The 17,073-nt window shown below is 43.7% G+C and overlaps 1 protein-coding gene across 1 annotated transcript; it reads left to right on the forward strand.

Annotated features, from left to right (window-relative positions):
- The first annotated feature begins 8,458 nt into the window (after nucleotides 1-8,458).
- St8sia3 (ST8 alpha-N-acetyl-neuraminide alpha-2,8-sialyltransferase 3) lies at nucleotides 8,459-15,487 on the forward strand. Its single transcript, XM_036205172.1, has 4 exons — nucleotides 8,459-9,088; nucleotides 10,385-10,507; nucleotides 12,697-13,254; nucleotides 14,735-15,487. Exons 1-4 carry the CDS (start codon nucleotides 8,910-8,912, stop codon nucleotides 15,015-15,017), a joined length of 1,143 nt encoding a protein of 380 aa, XP_036061065.1. The 5' UTR covers nucleotides 8,459-8,909; the 3' UTR covers nucleotides 15,018-15,487.
- The last annotated feature ends 1,586 nt before the right edge of the window (nucleotides 15,488-17,073 follow it).

The following is a 17,073-nucleotide window of genomic DNA, read 5'->3' on the forward strand; positions in this document are numbered from 1 at the left end:
TAAGGCCACCAAATAGAAGATGGTATAGTTCATTTGCCTTGCTATTACTGAGACTGAATATCTCAATATGAGGAAGTGAGGTTGTCTCTGACCTGTGTGAGTCCCTTATGAGCAGAAGACAAGAAATTTCAGCAATAGGCATGTGCTGATCATGGCAATCCAAGCCCAAGGAAGGGGATGCTTAGCAGTTCGTCTCCAACAATTCCTATTGTCTCCTCGGAGGAAGCAGCACTCATCAATAAGCCAGTGAAAAGCAGTGCACTTTTCAAAATTACATGGAAATTTTACCACTTTTATACTGCTATAATAACAGGCAAACAAAATGGTTGTTTCTTTCTCCTGTTCTCAAAGACATGCTGTTGACCATTACAGTTTCAGAAGCACAAAGAAAAAGAAAAAGAAAAAACCTCTCCAAAAACTCAAGATGAAAGGTAAAATTAGATTTCTTTTTACACCCCACCCTCTCCCAGTCTCTTGGTAATACTTCAGCCACTTTAACGGTGGGAGATTTTCTATGCCCGTAGTCACTGTGATAAAGAGGCACAATAAACAACTGAATAGCTTAAGACTTAACTGTAAGATTATTTTTCAAGTAGCTTCTTCTCCAAGTATAATCACTTAGCTTCCAAAAAAAAGTAATCACTGCAAATATTTGAAAAGTCGAAACTCTGTGCACGGGCCTGGGAGATTAACACAATTGAACATAATAGCCCCTTCCAAATCATTTCCCAGGGACTAGAAAGAAAAAAAAAAACTTTTCAGCCTTAAGACAGCACCCCACATACATTTTATTTATTCAATGAAGAAAGAAGACTGAGAAGTTCTTCTGTTCCTTTCACAGAGACCCTTCTGAGCTTTAAGGGAAGCTTTGTGTAGAGGCACAAAGATGAGCGGTTCCTCAGCTCCCAGAAAACATAATCATTGGAAACATCTGAAATGTCAAAAGCTATGCAAAAGGTCTTTGTAGAGATACAGACAAAAAAAGTCTTAAAACATGAGTCGTTTTCAATGGATCTCAGCATTTACCTGTGTAAACTGGATATGGCTCACATGCCTCAGATGGGTTGTATAGAGCATGTCTAGAGGACCAGTGGCTGACTGTCCCTAGGGAGGTCACTGAGACCCTGCGAGTGGGAGAAAGCTTTCCTGTCCATTGTCCATCCTTCCTTTGTTGTATATACGTGCATGTATTCATGTTAACTTAATTTAGTGTAATTACTTAATTTCACTACCCATGGTCTCTTAGACGCAGCTCACACATTCCAAGGTGGCTGTGATCTACCTCTGTGCTCAGTCCAGGACACCAGCACTCTCCCTGGCCTGGCCTTCAGGCGTGCAGTCAGACAGACGGCTCTCAGTTGCTTTCTGCACTGAGCTCTGAGCCTGGGCCATTGTGTTGACACTAAATGGGTGAACGAATAAAGATACTGTTTCCAGCCAACACCACAGGATGGTTAGCCCAAGTTCCAGCCCCACTTTGCCTTCTCCCAGCCCCAGAGCAGACCGCAGAGGGAGAGAATTTTGGTCTTCTCTTGATTTCCTTCATCTTCCCACAGTTGCTACCATATCTAGCTTCCCTCAAGAGCCTGCAGATGCCATCACTAAGGCAGTTAATTCTCCTCCTCTGGACTCTGGGATCACAAATCCCTTCTGGAACACACTAACCGGCAAGTTTTTTTACTCTCTGAGTTTTTGGCCTTCCTTTTTAAAACGGTGGAAAACATTACAGAAACTCCTGGGTTATAATAGGATTATATTCCTATAAACTCATTATATAATGAAATTATCATGGAGCTAAATGTATTTAAATTGTTTATACACCTAACTGACCAACATTATAGCCTAGTCTAGCCTACCTCAAGTGCACTCAGATTGCCTTCATTCGTCTCTGTTTAGGTAAAATCAACCAATATGAAGCTTATTTTATAATAATAAAATAGTGAGTGTCGACTATCTCCTATGATTTATTAAATGTCTCAGCTGTTCACCCTATGACTGTGTGTTTGACTAGGAGCTGTGACTGTCACTCATCACAAAGGAAGGCTAGCCTCAGAAACAAATCAGAACTTAATATACCTTCTTGCTGAATCCATGTCACTCCCAGGCCATTGTAAAGTTGAAACTTGTAAGTTGAACCAGGGCAAACTAGGGAGACCTCCTGTGTGTTCTCAAAGGAATGAACATAGATTGAATAAGGTCAATAATGGAAATGCCTAGTACCACACCCAACAAACAATAAGTGAGATAGAAATGTTAGATGAATCACAGACCAATCATCTTCATCATCATGAATAGTAATAGAAAAAAACTGGTTTCTGTTCCCAGCTTCCCTGGACTGCTCAAACTTCTTACCCTCCATCTGTCCTAGGACTTACTTATAAACTGTGTGGTCTAGCAGAAAGAGTGGGCTTCACAGCCAGAGGGGTTTTATACCTTGAGCAAGTTGTAAAGCTCTGGCCTATGTTTTTGTTGGACATAGGGTCTCACCTTATAGCTCAAACTGGCCTCAAGCCCATGATCCTCTTGCCTGAGCCTCCCAAGTGCAGAGATTGTGGGAGTATGCCACCACACCCAGCTCTTGACCTCTTCAAGATCCATTTTTTTCACCCATGAGGTAAAGACAGTTATATCTTCCTCATAGTAACTGGACAAATAAAAAGTGGTTGATGCTTAAGTGTTCTGAAAAACTTGTTTACTCCAAAGAGACTCATCTGCTCCTTGGCCTCCATTAAGCCTTTGTTTTCCTGGATGCACACACTTTAGCTCAGCACAGCTGTTCACGCTGGCTCTGCCCTCTCTTACCATACCATTTCTGAGAACCTCATGCATCTGTCCAAGATCTATTCATCTGAGAGCTTTTGTGACACATTCTCTGACCTCAGTGACATGTCCTACTAATGAATTCATGCAGTGCTTATCTTCTATAGGGGAAAAATAAGAGTTGAAAATCAGAGGACCCCAAGAAACCTTCCTCTGCAGCCATTGCTAGGCTTATTAGAAACTAAGATGCCAGTCAGTAGCAAGAAGAAAGAGTTCTAGTCACATGTTACGGAGAGCAGTTTCCCAGGAGACTCTTTCTGAGTCCCCTGCACTGTCATCTCTGTGATATCTGGGTATGGTCACTAGCTATGCGGGAAGTCAACCCCTCCATGCTTATTCAGGAGTAGCTCATAATGGAAGCATGCACTTGTTCATTGGCAAATAAAAACACACTGAGGCTTTGGCTGTGTTGACAGGCTAGAGAGCCATTGAGCATATCCAATGGGCATCTGCATGGACAGCAATATAGACTGTCCCACAGTCCTGGCTTCAGCTGCATCTATACCCACCCAGAGAAAATCAGTCATTGCTGTATGCAAGCTTTGCATGATTCTGAACAGCTCTGCTCTATAAAGGATACCTGTTGAGTTAGTGTGACCACCCCCTAAGCCCTTCACAATCTGACCCCAAATCCTTTTCTAGGCTCTTCTTTTGGTGTAACTGTCTCATATCTCTTGCTGTTCCCAAAGCCTACCATAATCTTTCCTGCCTTCCTCATCCCTTTATCTGGGGTGCCTTCCTGTTTGCTCTGGCTGGCCTAGAGTTCAATATGCTAACTATGCTGGCCTCAAATTCCCATAGATCCATCTGCCTCTGCCTCTGCCTCTGCTGAGATTAAAGGCATGCACCAGCACACCCAGCAGGGGTCCCTTTTAAAACTCCTTCACTGGGTGAATCCTTTTTACTCTTTAGAACTCAAGAGCATGCATGGGCTGCTCTTCCAGAGGACTGGAGTTTGACTCCCAGAACTCACATGGCAGCTTATAACTGTCCGTAACTCCAGTCCCAGGGGATCTGACACCCTCTTCTGGCCTCCATGAACACTGCACACATGGTACAGATGATATAGACACACACAGGTAAAACATTCCTATAGAAAATAAAAATTTGCCGGGCAGTGGTGGCGCACACCTTTAATTCCCAGCACTTGGGAGGCAGAGCCAGGTGGATCTCTGTTAGTTTGACGCCAGCCTGGGCTACCAAGTGAGTTCCAGGACAGGTGCAAAGCTACACAGAGAAACCCTGTCTCGAAAAAACTTAAAAAAAAAAAGAAAAAGAAAAGAAAAGAAAAATTTAAAAACCAAACTGAAATGGTGCCTGGTGAAGAACTCCACCAATTCTGTCTAGCCGTAGAGCAACATCCCATTCTCTCATGAGTTCACAGTTGTCCAGCTTTTCACAGAACATTTCTTCAAGCATCTATCCTGCCCTACAAGATGGTCAGCATCATGAAATCATCCTATCAGGCATGACTATGAATAAACAATGCATTTTATTTAGTGAACTAATAATGAAAGAAAGCAGAAATGAATGAATGAATGAATGAATGAATGAATGCTGATATTTATAATAAAAGTGTCAGCTTTCCAATGACTTGGTGTCTGGAATTCACTCTTGGTGAAGAGACATGGAATAGTAAAGTCATACTTGCAAAATGTGGGCCAAGAGGAAGCAAATACTCCGTCTGAAGTAACAGCTCCCCTAGAAAAGTTCAAAACCAAAGTGTGCTTCATTTTTTCTTTTCACCCCTTTACTTCCAAACAGAGATGATTTCCAAAGTGAAATTTTAAAACCTCAATTGGCCTTTTTTTAGCCTTAATTATTTTTAACTTAATAAATAACTTTAATAAATAAATAAACTTTTAATTTTAACAATTTTTTTTATGGAGCTGAGGATCGAACCCAGGGCCTTGTGCTTGCTAGGCAAGTGCTCTACCACTGAGCTAAATCCCCAACCCTTTTTTTTTTTTAATTTTAATAAATTTTTTTAACTTAAGCTGTGGTCCTGTTTCCAGAAGCTGTGGTTGTTCCCTGAAGTGCCACCATCATGATTAGAAGGCTCATAGAACCCTGCTAAGCAGAAGTAATAGAACTGTTTAAATTTTCTGTCTGTAGGTGTTTATCTGCATATACGCCTATAAACCACATGTGTGCAGTGCCTGCAGAAGCCAGGAGAGGGCCCCTGGACTTGAATTACAGATAATTGTAAGCAGCCATGTGGGTTCTGGAAATTGAACCTATGTCCCCCAGGAGAGCAACAAGTGCTCTTAACTGCTAAGCCATCTCTCCTGTCCCTAGAACAACGTTTAGGGGTATTTGTTTGATGCTGTTTTTGTTTCTGTACTTTTGACACAGGATCTCTTTACATAGTCTTGGCTGTCCTGGAGCTTTCACTATATAGACCAGGCTGGCCTTGAACTCAAAGAGATCCGCCTGCCTCTGCCTCCCAAACACTGGGATTAAAGGCGTGTGCCACCACACCTGGCACCTAAAAGAACTTTTACATCCAGACAGAGTGAATTGCTATCCTGTGTCCCAGGAATGCTCATTGAGAAAAGGGAAGTTTCTTGCTCTTTGCCATTTTCTACAGGAAATTGTCTCTCTCCAGGTACGTCCTTCCCTCTGCATCCTGTAACAGGACACTTTAGGGGTTAAAGAAAGATGTTAAAAACTTGCCCCATTTGATTCACTTGTATTTAATAACTGCAATTCAGGCAAAGGTGTTTAATCTCCCTCTAATCCCTGGCGTGTTTTATCTTGGGTCTGCAAATGAACAGCCGGAAGCATAGAGAAGCATGTAACTCAACTCTTGTCACAAAGCATACAGATGCCAGAGGCAGTACTGAAGTCAGACGTGGCCCTGGCCCCTCGGCCACCTCTCTGGGTCATGCCTCCCCGCATTCAACAAGTGGTTCTCCAGAATATAAAAGATAGCTCATTAGGTCATGGTCCTTTGGGCATTTTATACTCACACAATGCTCTCTACTAAGAAACACTTGAGTGATTATTTAGAATTATGATGTATTCATCCTATTCAGGTGTCATGATTTCACTCTGAAATGCAACAGAGAGAGAGAGAGAGAGAGAGAGAGAGAGAGAGAGAGAGAGAGAGAGAGAGAACCTGGTTTTGAACTCTTGTCTATTTGAGGGGGCTGGAGAACCTTTAGGAGGCAGGCCTGGCTGGTAGATGTAGGTGTCTGAGGGCAGGATTTTGAAGGTTACAGACTGTCTCTGATCTCATTGTTCTTTGAATCCTGATCTGCATCAAAGCAAAGCACCTCTAAGGCAATGAACCTGCCCAAGTCTTCCCACCTGAAGGGGGACTGAAACCTGAGCAGCGAGTCAAGATAAGCCTTCCCTTCCTCCAGCTGTTTCTGTCAGGCATTCTGTTCATAACAACACAAAAGCAGCACACACCAAGCACTCAACACTTTTCTAAAACTCTGTGTGTGTGTGTGTGTGTGTGTGTGTGTGTGTGTATACATATGTACGTGTGTGTGTGTGTGTGTGTGTGTGTGTTTATGTGGGTGTAAGCACATATACATGGGAGTGATCATACATGTATTGTTCGTGTGTATAAATTCCAGAGGTTGACATCAGGTATTATCTTCAATCATTGACCATTTCAGTTTTTGAGAAAGGCTCTCTCACTAAACCCAGAATTAACCCATTGGCTAAAAGAGCTGGCCAGTGAGCTCCAGCGATACCCCTGCCCTCTTGTTTCGTTCTTTCCTTTCCTGTTTAGCAGGGCAGTGCCTCCTTTTTATGTGAGTGCTAGAGGTCTAGACTCAGGCCTTCCTGATTGTGTGGAGGGCACTCTACCAACTGAGCCGCCTCTCGAGCCCCTGAATCTTGAGTAACAAAAAGCTGCACTTGGAAAAGATTATCTGTGTCTTCTTGACCCACATCCTCGTATTTTGGTATAAACATCTTTAGTGGATACTAGGTGGCCACCTTTGCCATTGACAACAGAAGTATCCCATGTGTCACTGATCACAGCCAGACATGTACTTGATGAGAGGGTTTACCTGGTTTTCAAACATTTAAGTAACATTCCCTCCATGTGAGATAGTACTGGAGGAGAAAACATAATCCTTGCTCTGCAGAAGCTCGCAGCCTAAAAAGTCTCCCTTTTGGTGAAATTTGCAGTCCCTAAGGCAGCACATACCATTAAATGATCCCACCTTCATAAAGGCAAGAATCACAGAAAAGAAGTCTCTTGGAGAAATCTCAACTTGCTTTATGGAAAAGGCTCTTGTCTTAGTTAGGTTTTTATTGCTGTGAAGAGACACCATGACCACAGCAACGCTTATAAAGGAAAACATTTCACTGGGGCTCTCTCAGAGGTTTAGTTCATTATTGCTATGGCAGGAAGTAAGGCAGCATGCAGGCAGACCTGGTGCTGGAGAAGCTAAGGGTTCTTACATCTGGATCTGCACACAACCGGAAGTAGTCTGAGACACTGGGCATGACTTGAGCACATATGAGATCTCAAAACCTACCTCCACAGTGGCACACTTCCTCCAAGGAGACCACACCTACTCCAACAAGGCCACACCTCCTAACAGTGCCAATACTTTTGGGGGCCATTTTCTTCCAAACCACCACAGCTCTCTAAGGCCAGCTTCTCACCCTGACCTTCTTTCAATAGTGCTTATTGACCAGTACAGAGATGACCAAACCACGGGGAAAAACAGAGTGGAAGAGAACATAACCTAACTGCAACAAGCAAAGCTAACGAAACATGTGAGCGACCTCGGAGTGTGACTGAAAGCGGGTAGATTTGCATTTCTAATGGATATTAAGATAGACAGCATGTGCAGATAAAACAATATGATCAAGCAACACAAAATGAATTTTTCTACCACCCCACCCCCACTCCCCACCCCACCCCCCTCCCTGTCAAGCCTCTCTTAACCTGGGTCTTGAGCTTCTGCAAAAGCCATTTTGTGCTTTTATCATGGCCCTGACTTCTGGGCACCTTATCATAGACAGAAGGCTGGCCTAGGGATGAGTTCCAAGAGTGCGCAATAGAGAGTCAACGCTGCCTAAGTGTTCCAAGCCTGGTGCTGTGTGCAGAGTCCAAGCACTCAGAGGCCCATGAGGGACAGAGTCAAGCCTTCCACGCTTAAGGATCACCAAATAACATTGCTAGGCAGTACCCATCCTTTATGGTTAAATATATAGTAAGGAGCTTGATGAGACGTTCTAGAGTGTTTTTAAATGTTCCCAAGGCAGGCTGGCCGAGCTGCCATTTGGATCTTCCTTGCAGGGATGCTGCAGCAGGTGTTGCCTGTAGGGTGATGCCTGATGGAGATGAGAAAGCCTTTAAACGTTTGCCTTCCTAAAAAAAAAATTCTCATTGCATCTCTGAGTACCCAGCTGGTGTTTATCCTCCACGGTAGCAAATCAGGTTATTTATCGTCCTATTTCGTGATGTATTTTATAAAGTAATGAATGGTTCATTAAACTAAGTTTGGGCGTCAGTCTCCTGACAGCCGCCTACTCGACTGTACCCTTAGCGGGGGTCCTGGAGGGCATTGGAGTGGGCTCCCGCCTCGCAGCCTCCTTTCTCCACCCCCACTTCCCCTTCTGCCCTCCGTCCCCCGCACTCCTCCCCTTGGTTATTTAGGAGATTAGAGTTCATTAATTAAATCCTGTGCTTAGATCGAACTGTAACACTATTCCAATCACATTTATCTTGCAGGCGGCAGCGGAGATGGCAACCTCGCTGGAAACGCGCGGGGGAGCCTGAGCCGGCAGCCGGAGACGCTCTGCTCCGCGGCGTGCTCCATCGCCCCGCCGCCTCGCAGACCCTCCATCTTCCTGCTCAGTTCCGGGCCAGGCTAGCCCCTGCCCCCGGGGTGGGGTAGGGGGGGTGTCTCCCGCTTCTCCTGGGGCTCCAGGTCGTTCCCCACCCCCTGCCCTCCGCGACTCAACTGCCTGGGTCCCCCCTCCCCCGCCACACACACACACTCACACGCGCCCGCGAGCACACACGCACGCACACACACACTCACACGCCAGCAGGCTGCTGGCCGCTCAATGGACCGATTTCCCCGGTTTCCCTGAACCCAGCTTAGCCCGGGATGAGAAATTGCAAAATGGCCCGAGTCGCCAGTGTGCTAGGGCTGGTCATGCTCAGCGTGGCCCTGCTGATTTTATCGCTTATCAGCTACGTGTCCCTGAAAAAGGAGAACATCTTCACCACTCCCAAGTACGCCAGCCCGGGGGCGCCCCGAATGTACATGTTCCACGCGGGATTCCGGTGAGTGTGGGCCTCTGTTTGAGCGCCCTCGGGTATCTTGGGCCGGTGGTGTGTTTGGGGACAGACAGGAAAGGGTGTTTGGGCTTCTCGGTAACTGTGTGGTCCTTTCACTCCTTCTTCTGCTTCTCCCTTCTTTCTCCACTTTATGTTTTTAACCCAAAGCTCCTACCAGCCTTTGTCCTAATCGATGCGATTGGATTTCTCCTGCTCTTCCTCTGTGTCCCCTCCCCCATTTCAAAACTGGGGTGTTGGTGGTAGAACAAGAGGCAGCGTTTGGAAGGCGGGAGGGGGTGTTGAACCCTGAGATGGGCAAGGCAAGAGGTGGGAGCCCTGGCTGTGCGCTAGCGGCGGGCTCAGAAGGCCTGGCTGGGGCGATTTAATGGCGCAGGCGCCAACTGCTCTCACACCCCTCCCCTCCTCCCTTTCTCATCTAATGATGCGCAGGTTTATTCTCTTGAAGCCCCTAGGGCTTTTTTTCTCGACCCTTCCCCCTCGCCGCCACCCGCCTCCTCCTTTCCTGGATTTCTGCAATTCCTCGGCCCCTGCGGGAAGCAAGCCTTCTGCTGAGGGCCGCCCACCCTCGCCCGGTCGAAGTCACCGCGGGGCGCAGCTAGCTCCCGCACAGCTCATCTGGAGCCCCACCCCTACCTGTGCCCGCAAGGAGCTCTCCCCACACCGCTTCCAGATGGGCGGGTGGCAACCACAAGCTGTACCCTGTGAGCCAAGCTGGGCCGGGGATGTGGACCCTGAAGAAGCCAGGCCTGCACAGAAGAGCCGGGCTGCAGGCAGCCTCTTGGGGTCTCCAGCTAAGGGCTGAGAGTGCAGTCAGACTTGGGCTCGGGAAGGAAAAGGTTAAGGCTGGAGCCCCCCCACCCCCACCCCTTTCTCCGGAGTCTCGAATTTCCTCTGCCCTTTCTCCAAAAATCAATTTTCTGGCCGGGCTGGGGAAGCTGGGTCCGACTGGAGAAGGCTGCTGTCCGCGGTGCTGACTCAAAGTCCCCGCCGCGCCGCGGACAGCAGCCCTGCACCGGGCTTCGACCCTGGCTGTCAGCGTGACCGCCATCTTTTTTATGGTCTCTCCTACAGCCGGAGGGCTGGACAATGAGGAAGAGTTTCCCCTTTTCTTCCTTTCTTCCGGGTGTGTGTAAAAACAGAGAATGTGCCAAAGGAGAGGGGCTGTGCGGTGGGCCTGCCCATGTGCCAGCTGCCCCCTCTGGTTGTTGCCGGAGCTGTCACTGCTCAGTGGGTTCCCTTTGCTGGGACCCAGCGCCTGTCTGAACTCATGCTCCTCTTTAGGTCACAGTTTGCGCTGAAGTTTCTAGACCCGTCATTTGTGCCCATTACGAATTCTCTCACCCATGAACTCCAAGAGAAACCTTCTAAATGGACATTTAATCGGACTGCGTTTTTACATCAAAGGTAGGGTAGGAAGAGAGGTTGGTGGTGGTTGTTGTTGCTCTTAATTTTGAAACTCAGTGAAACACACAGCACAAAAACAAATCCAAAACCATCAAAAAGCAAGCAAACAAGCAAGCAAACAAACAAACAAACAAACAAAAAAACTACAACTCATCTCACCCACCTGCAAGTGTATGGGCTTTGTCCAACCCTAAATGCAAACAGACATGGTGAATGGCCATTCCTCTCAAATGCTTGCAGTGAGTGCCCTCTAAAAAGGAAGAACCAGGATGGCCAGTATTCTCCCTAGTTTGGCCTTGACTGAACACCATGATGTAAAGTCTGGCTGCACCCAAGTTGTCTGGTTTTTTTCAAAAGGGAAAAAAATGGTTAATTGCAAGCAGATGATCCTTCACTTTAAAAAAAAAAAAAGTTATACGATCCTACTGAAACCTTTATTGCAATATAGTGGAGATGTGGGCCCAAATACATGTCTGTAAACATGACTTTGTTTGGGTTTTGCCTGTTTGTTTCCAGTAAGCCTTTGAAGCTTTAGTAACTGTAGTAGCTTGTTTTTATTTATGAAGAAGTTTTGTCTTTATTGTTTGGCTTTGTTTTAGGTGGAAGAGAAGAACAAAATTAATTAAATCTCAGTGGTCTGGTCTCAGAACCATAGACACCCCCCCCTCCCCGTGCTGGGATTGTTATGCCACTAAATGCTATGTGAGCCACCTAGTGTATTCATTAGGGCTGTGAACACTTACTTTACAAACTAGTAAAGAAACTGTGGTTTTGCCCTGGCATTTATTGTCACTGTACCTTTTGAAACATTATAATCTACTAGCAGAATCAAAAGAAACATATGGTTTCAGAAAAAAATGGGTTTTTTAATTGATATAATCATAGGATTATGGTTACAGTTATTTAAGTATTTATGCTTAATTATAAACTAGTTTGTGGCCATTAATTCTAAACCATGGAAGTTCTTTTCAAGCTTTGGCCTTTGGAATTTTCATCTAAATTTAATTTTGCAGACAATACAGACAGTTTTCAAGGTAGAACACCTCACACCAGTCACCCAAGTACACCAAACACATCTCTAAGTTGATTACAGTATTTTCCTACACTGAGCCAAGTCTCCCTAGCTATCAATCAAAATAACACTGCCTTCTCAAAACTTCCTGCCTTTCAATCCATTTCTTAGGAAATCTTTAATTAATTTTAGCATTATCATTTTAAGTTGTGTTTATAACCACTTTAAGAACCGTGCTGGGAACTGGAAACTGAGAAGACTGTACCAGCCTTCATTGTCCTGGAATTTGATAGTTTTTCTTCTCACCCTGCTGTGGTTTAAACATAAGACACGGGAGTTTGTTTGCTTTCTTGTAACTGGAGAATATGAACTGAAGTGGCATGTTGCTTGTCCCTCAACTATTTAAAGTGCCTGAGACTTAAAAGAAGACAATTATACAGAAAGCTCAATGTGAAATCAGCTGAAGTCAATTCTATCACTTTTCTCTTATGGTTTTTCAGGTTTCAATGGCTTTTTTTTTTATTAGCTATATCCTACTAAAGTGTAATTCCATATAATCAAGCAGAAAAATAGATCCATGTTTCAGCAAGCCTTAATGAGATTATCATCGCATTTTACTAAGTATTTAGCCATACCCACTGCTCTTCCCATTTTCTTATTTTAATAATAGATAGTACTGTACTATGTACTGACCCATATCTATTTAGCTTTATTAGACACCTGTAGTATTCTATATTCCTGAGCACTACACTCCAATAGCAAATAAGTAGTCCCTAGTTACAAGCTCTAAGTCACCAATGTTTGTGCATTAATGTGAGCTCTTTGAGGCCTGTGTAAATTGTCTCCCTATATTTTCTAACACAGTTTGGCATCTGCCGCCTCCCTAATCAAATATACTCTTTGAGTAGACCAGAATACCAAGATAGTGGCTAAACTGTACACTGAATTTACTAACATCCAAATATTCCGTTCAGAACTTGACTGAAATATATTGCCATGCCTGTACATTATTAAAAAAAAAAAAAAACAGTCCTCCCTTTGGATCCCACAAATATGAATGTATACTCATACTTGAATTGAATATGCTTAAGGTTCTTGTCTGAATTAAATAGAAGCATAAGATGGAAACTTGGTAATTTTGAATGAAATGCACTTAATGAATCTTTTTTTATTTTAGGCAAGAAATTCTTCAGCATGTCGATGTAATAAAAAATTTTTCTTTGACCAAGAATAGTGTTCGGATTGGACAACTGATGCATTATGATTATTCCAGCCATAAATATGTTTTCTCTATTAGCAATAACTTCCGCTCACTGCTCCCAGATGTGTCACCCATTATGAATAAGCGTTATAATATTTGTGCTGTGGTTGGAAACAGTGGCATCTTGACAGGGAGTCAGTGTGGACAAGAAATAGATAAATCAGATTTTGTTTTTCGATGCAATTTTGCCCCTACGGAGGCTTTCCAAAAGGATGTTGGGAGGAAAACCAACCTCACAACCTTCAACCCCAGCATCCTGGAAAAATATTACAACAATCTTTTAACCATTCAAGACCGTAACAACTTCTTCCTCAGTTTAAAAAAGCTCGATGGGGCCATTCTTTGGATCCCTGCATTTTTCTTCCACACTTCTGCAACTGTAACCAGAACGTTAGTTGACTTTTTTGTTGAACACAGAGGTCAGTTAAAGGTCCAGTTGGCTTGGCCTGGAAATATAATGCAACATGTTAACAGGTGTGTATATTTTATTACATTTAACTCATACCCCACCAGATGGCAAATCAATATTGTAATCTCTTGGACATGGGAGCTGTCTAGTTCACTAGACATTATGGTTGGTTTAGTTCTTGGGGAAAACTCTTACCTTTTTAATGAATGAATGAATGGATCATTCTAGTTAAAAAGTTCAGTTTATTCCTAACTTGTAACCAAATGCTAAATGAAAAGTCTATTTGTCACTCAACCTTTTTTATTTTTCCTATCCCCTCCTTAGTGCACAGTCACAGAAATCACAACTCAAGAACTCCCCTTGTACAAATAGGCATATCCTGGTAACACCAGTGGCTAAATTATACAACTCAACTTTTTAAAGAAAATAACAATTTGAAAAAGAAAAAGAAAAATAATAATTGGGTTTAAAATATCCTTTTTGTTCGATGTTTAGGTGTTTGTAGATCTGCAGGACTAAGAACCCCATGGATAAATCATAAATGGCCTAAGCTGCTTTTGTGATTAAATGTTTGTGTATTTAAGGAGCTCTATGCTGTGCCTTATGGCTTGACAAGGAGACTGGCTAGAGATTCAACATTATTATCTAATCTAGTAACTTTCTGTTCTGGCTGTTTATAAAAACGAGAGTTTTAAAATACAGTATTACTCTTTGGACTGTGGTTGAAAGAGTCAATGTGATGAGGAAGGCGAGGACCAAGCATTTGATGTGTTTTTAACGACTTCTCAGATAACTCTAATCTGCCGCCAGAAATGAGACAACCATCCAGAACATTTTTAAAGGAAAGATTAATTGTAGAACTCTTTTTCTTTGACGCACCTGAGCATTGCCCCAACTCCCATACCCTCCTGTGTAAGGAACCCAGAGCACAGGTCTTATTATAAGTTCAGATGGGTTCTAAAAGACCCAGTAACCAGATGTGCGTGTTCTAATAGATATCCCTTCCTGTTATTTCCTGAAATCTTCCAAATTTAAGATCTGTTTAGTTGAACTTCCATTGAAAGAGAACTCTTGGTCTAGAAAATTGGTTTATTTTCAAAATGAAGGGCAATTATATTATTTATAGTCAAAACTGGGACCTCTTCTTTGAGAAAATGCATGTGATGAATAATTACAACAAGGGCAGCATACATACTCTGGGACCATGTCCAAGAATGAATGAGATTATAGAACTGGACCCCAACATTTAATGACTGAATGTAACCCAATGTCACTACTGAAAATGGGGAGAACCCGGGTCATCTACCAACCTATCCCAAATCTTTGACTTCACCATTTTGCTCCATTATGCTCCATTTTAATCCAATTTTTATAACATTTTAAATCTTATCTGGAAGGGGACAGGCCAGTGTAATGGGGCTAGAAAGTGTATCTATCCTAAATAGTCTAGACAAGTCTAGCTCCCAGTCCTGTGTATTAACTTACCTGACTGAGACCTTCGTTCAGCACCCACCAGTGAATCTGCATGTACTTATCATTCTCCAGGTACTGGAAAAACAAACACTTGTCACCCAAACGACTGAGCACAGGCATCCTGATGTACACTCTTGCATCTGCAGTCTGTGAAGAGATCCACTTGTATGGATTCTGGCCTTTTGGATTTGACCCCAACACAAGGGAAGATCTTCCATACCATTACTATGACAAAAAAGGAACCAAATTTACCACCAAGTGGCAGGAGTCTCACCAGCTGCCTGCTGAGTTCCAGCTGCTGTATCGGATGCATGGTGAAGGGCTCACCAAACTCACGCTGTCACACTGTGCCTAAGAACTCCAAATGGAAAGTGCCAAATGGCTGTTTTAAAAGTGCCCCCAAACCAAATTGAATAGTCTCCAGAACAGAACCCCAAAGACAATCTGGCAAAGCTTGTCTGCCACTTACATGGAAGGATCTACTCTTCCTCCTCTGCACTGCTCTCTGAACGGTCTTAGCAGACTTAGGACCGCTGCATTGAAGCCACGTGAGTTAGACTTGGTTGGTAAAGGTGATATTGCATTTGGAAGTATGCTGCACAGAGAATGGCTTGAAATAGTTCCATGTATGTATTTTAATAATAAACTGACTCCCATGTGGATGAGCTGTCATCTCCTCCATGGCTGTCCTCTCTTGAGCCCCACTCCGATACAGTCCTCATAATCAGAGAGCACTAGCCAGCTTCAGCAGGATCTCTTTTGCCAGGGGGATCAGAGTCTTCAAAAACAAAAATAAAAATCTGGTTTGCAGGTTGCATATTCTCTCTCTCTCTCTCTCTCTCTCTCTCTCTCTCTCTCTCTCCCTCCCTCCCTCCCTCCCACTCCCCCCCCACACACACTGATCCTGTTGCCCTAGTACCATTGAATTTAATAATTCGTTAGGAATAGTTCTGGATTAATTTTGCTTGTATGTGTTTGCATCTGTACTTGATGTGCTCAAGACTATGGGTAACTTTGGTGTTTCATGACAAACTGAAAAAATTATGATTTGCTTCATGATGAATTCTATAGGAAATGTCTCTTACCAAGTCCTCACTTGTCCGTACTGTTATTCTACAGTAGGGCGGTCTGTCTGGGTAGAGTGGCATATGGTACAGTGTCTCTTTTTCTGTCAGAAAAGAAGGCCATGCTGTGGCTGGCATGAGTACAGTTGTGGAAGATCCTACAAGGACCTTCTTCTAGCCTGGGCCTTCAGCTGTCTCATTTCAAGCACTGGGCTGGGCACTCTCCGAACATAGAGGTACTTAGTTTAAAAGCCTGGGAAATATGAAGAAAAGAGACGTATGTTTGCAAGCTATATACTCTATAAAGTGTTGTGACCATTTTAGAAGCACAGCATTGTGATGGAAGACAAGCTAGAGCTTTGGCCAGGCTGACCCCTGTGTGACCAATGTTAGCATTAGTCAGGTCAGATCCTTTCTGTGACATCCCCACAAACAACCATCTAGACCTGCTTGCTTTCTTTGAGACAGTTGTAGATATTATTCTCTGTCTCCACTGAAATCAAGTCAGTGTGCCTATACATCGAGCATTTCACCAAAAAAAAAAAAAAAAAAAAAAAGCCATTAAGCAAGATTTGGTCCTAAATAACCTTTGGAATTTGAGATCAGCTGGCCATTGTTCTCCTTGCTTCAGCTGCATCAGGAGAAATCGCGTCTCTCCCACTCCAGGCTTTTACACTGAGCAGCAGCGCTTTGTTCTTCCAATTCAACCCAAAGTCTGGCCAAGTTGATGTTAAATTTTAATAAGAGTTTCTTTCCTCTTTCCAAGTGCCTGTGGAGCACATTTGTTTTATGTTCCAGTGGGGCAGCTCATCCTTTTCCAGAAATCTCATCTAGATTGCTTACAGTGTTGTAAATCCTTTTGAAAACCATTAGTTCAGTTGTCAATGCGCTGCCCCTCTTGGGGAAGAAGCAAGCATGCCTAAAATGAAGTGCATAAGACCCACGGTCCTTATGCTTCTGTGACACCTGGTCCTGAAGCCACACTGTTCTTTAGGAGAAGCTAAATCTGACCCAGGTACAATCTAATGCAGGAAAACCATTCAGATCCCAACACGGTACCAACCGTGGCACAGCTTACACCCTGTGAATGTCAATCATTCAAATAGATGAGAGGAAATGGAGGTAAATATTTCAAAATAAGAAGCACTAACTATACACAGAATAATAAGGAAATTAAAAATATATGCTTTAAAAAAAACTTTAAAATTCAATGATAATTTCATGGGCATGAAAACCATACCAGGACTGTACACTGTCACTTTAAACTACACCATGGCTGTCCCCTCTCACTTTAAAGAGCGTGGGACACCATGCAGCTACTGTCCTGCCATGATGGGTGTGGATTAT

This window comes from Onychomys torridus, chromosome 13 (assembly GCF_903995425.1).
Source record: "Onychomys torridus chromosome 13, mOncTor1.1, whole genome shotgun sequence".
Taxonomy (NCBI): Eukaryota; Metazoa; Chordata; class Mammalia; order Rodentia; family Cricetidae; genus Onychomys; species Onychomys torridus.

Excerpts from the sequence above, each read along its gene's own strand:
- St8sia3 (XM_036205172.1), top strand. The coding sequence starts at position 8,910 with ATGAGAAATTGCAAAATGGCCCGAGTCGCCAGTGTGCTAGGGCTGGTC. Across the intron at positions 9,089-10,384 it reads ATGTTCCACGCGGGATTCCG|GTCACAGTTTGCGCTGAAGT; the intron begins GTGAGTGTGGGC and ends GCTCCTCTTTAG. Across the intron at positions 10,508-12,696 it reads ACTGCGTTTTTACATCAAAG|GCAAGAAATTCTTCAGCATG; the intron begins GTAGGGTAGGAA and ends TTTTTATTTTAG.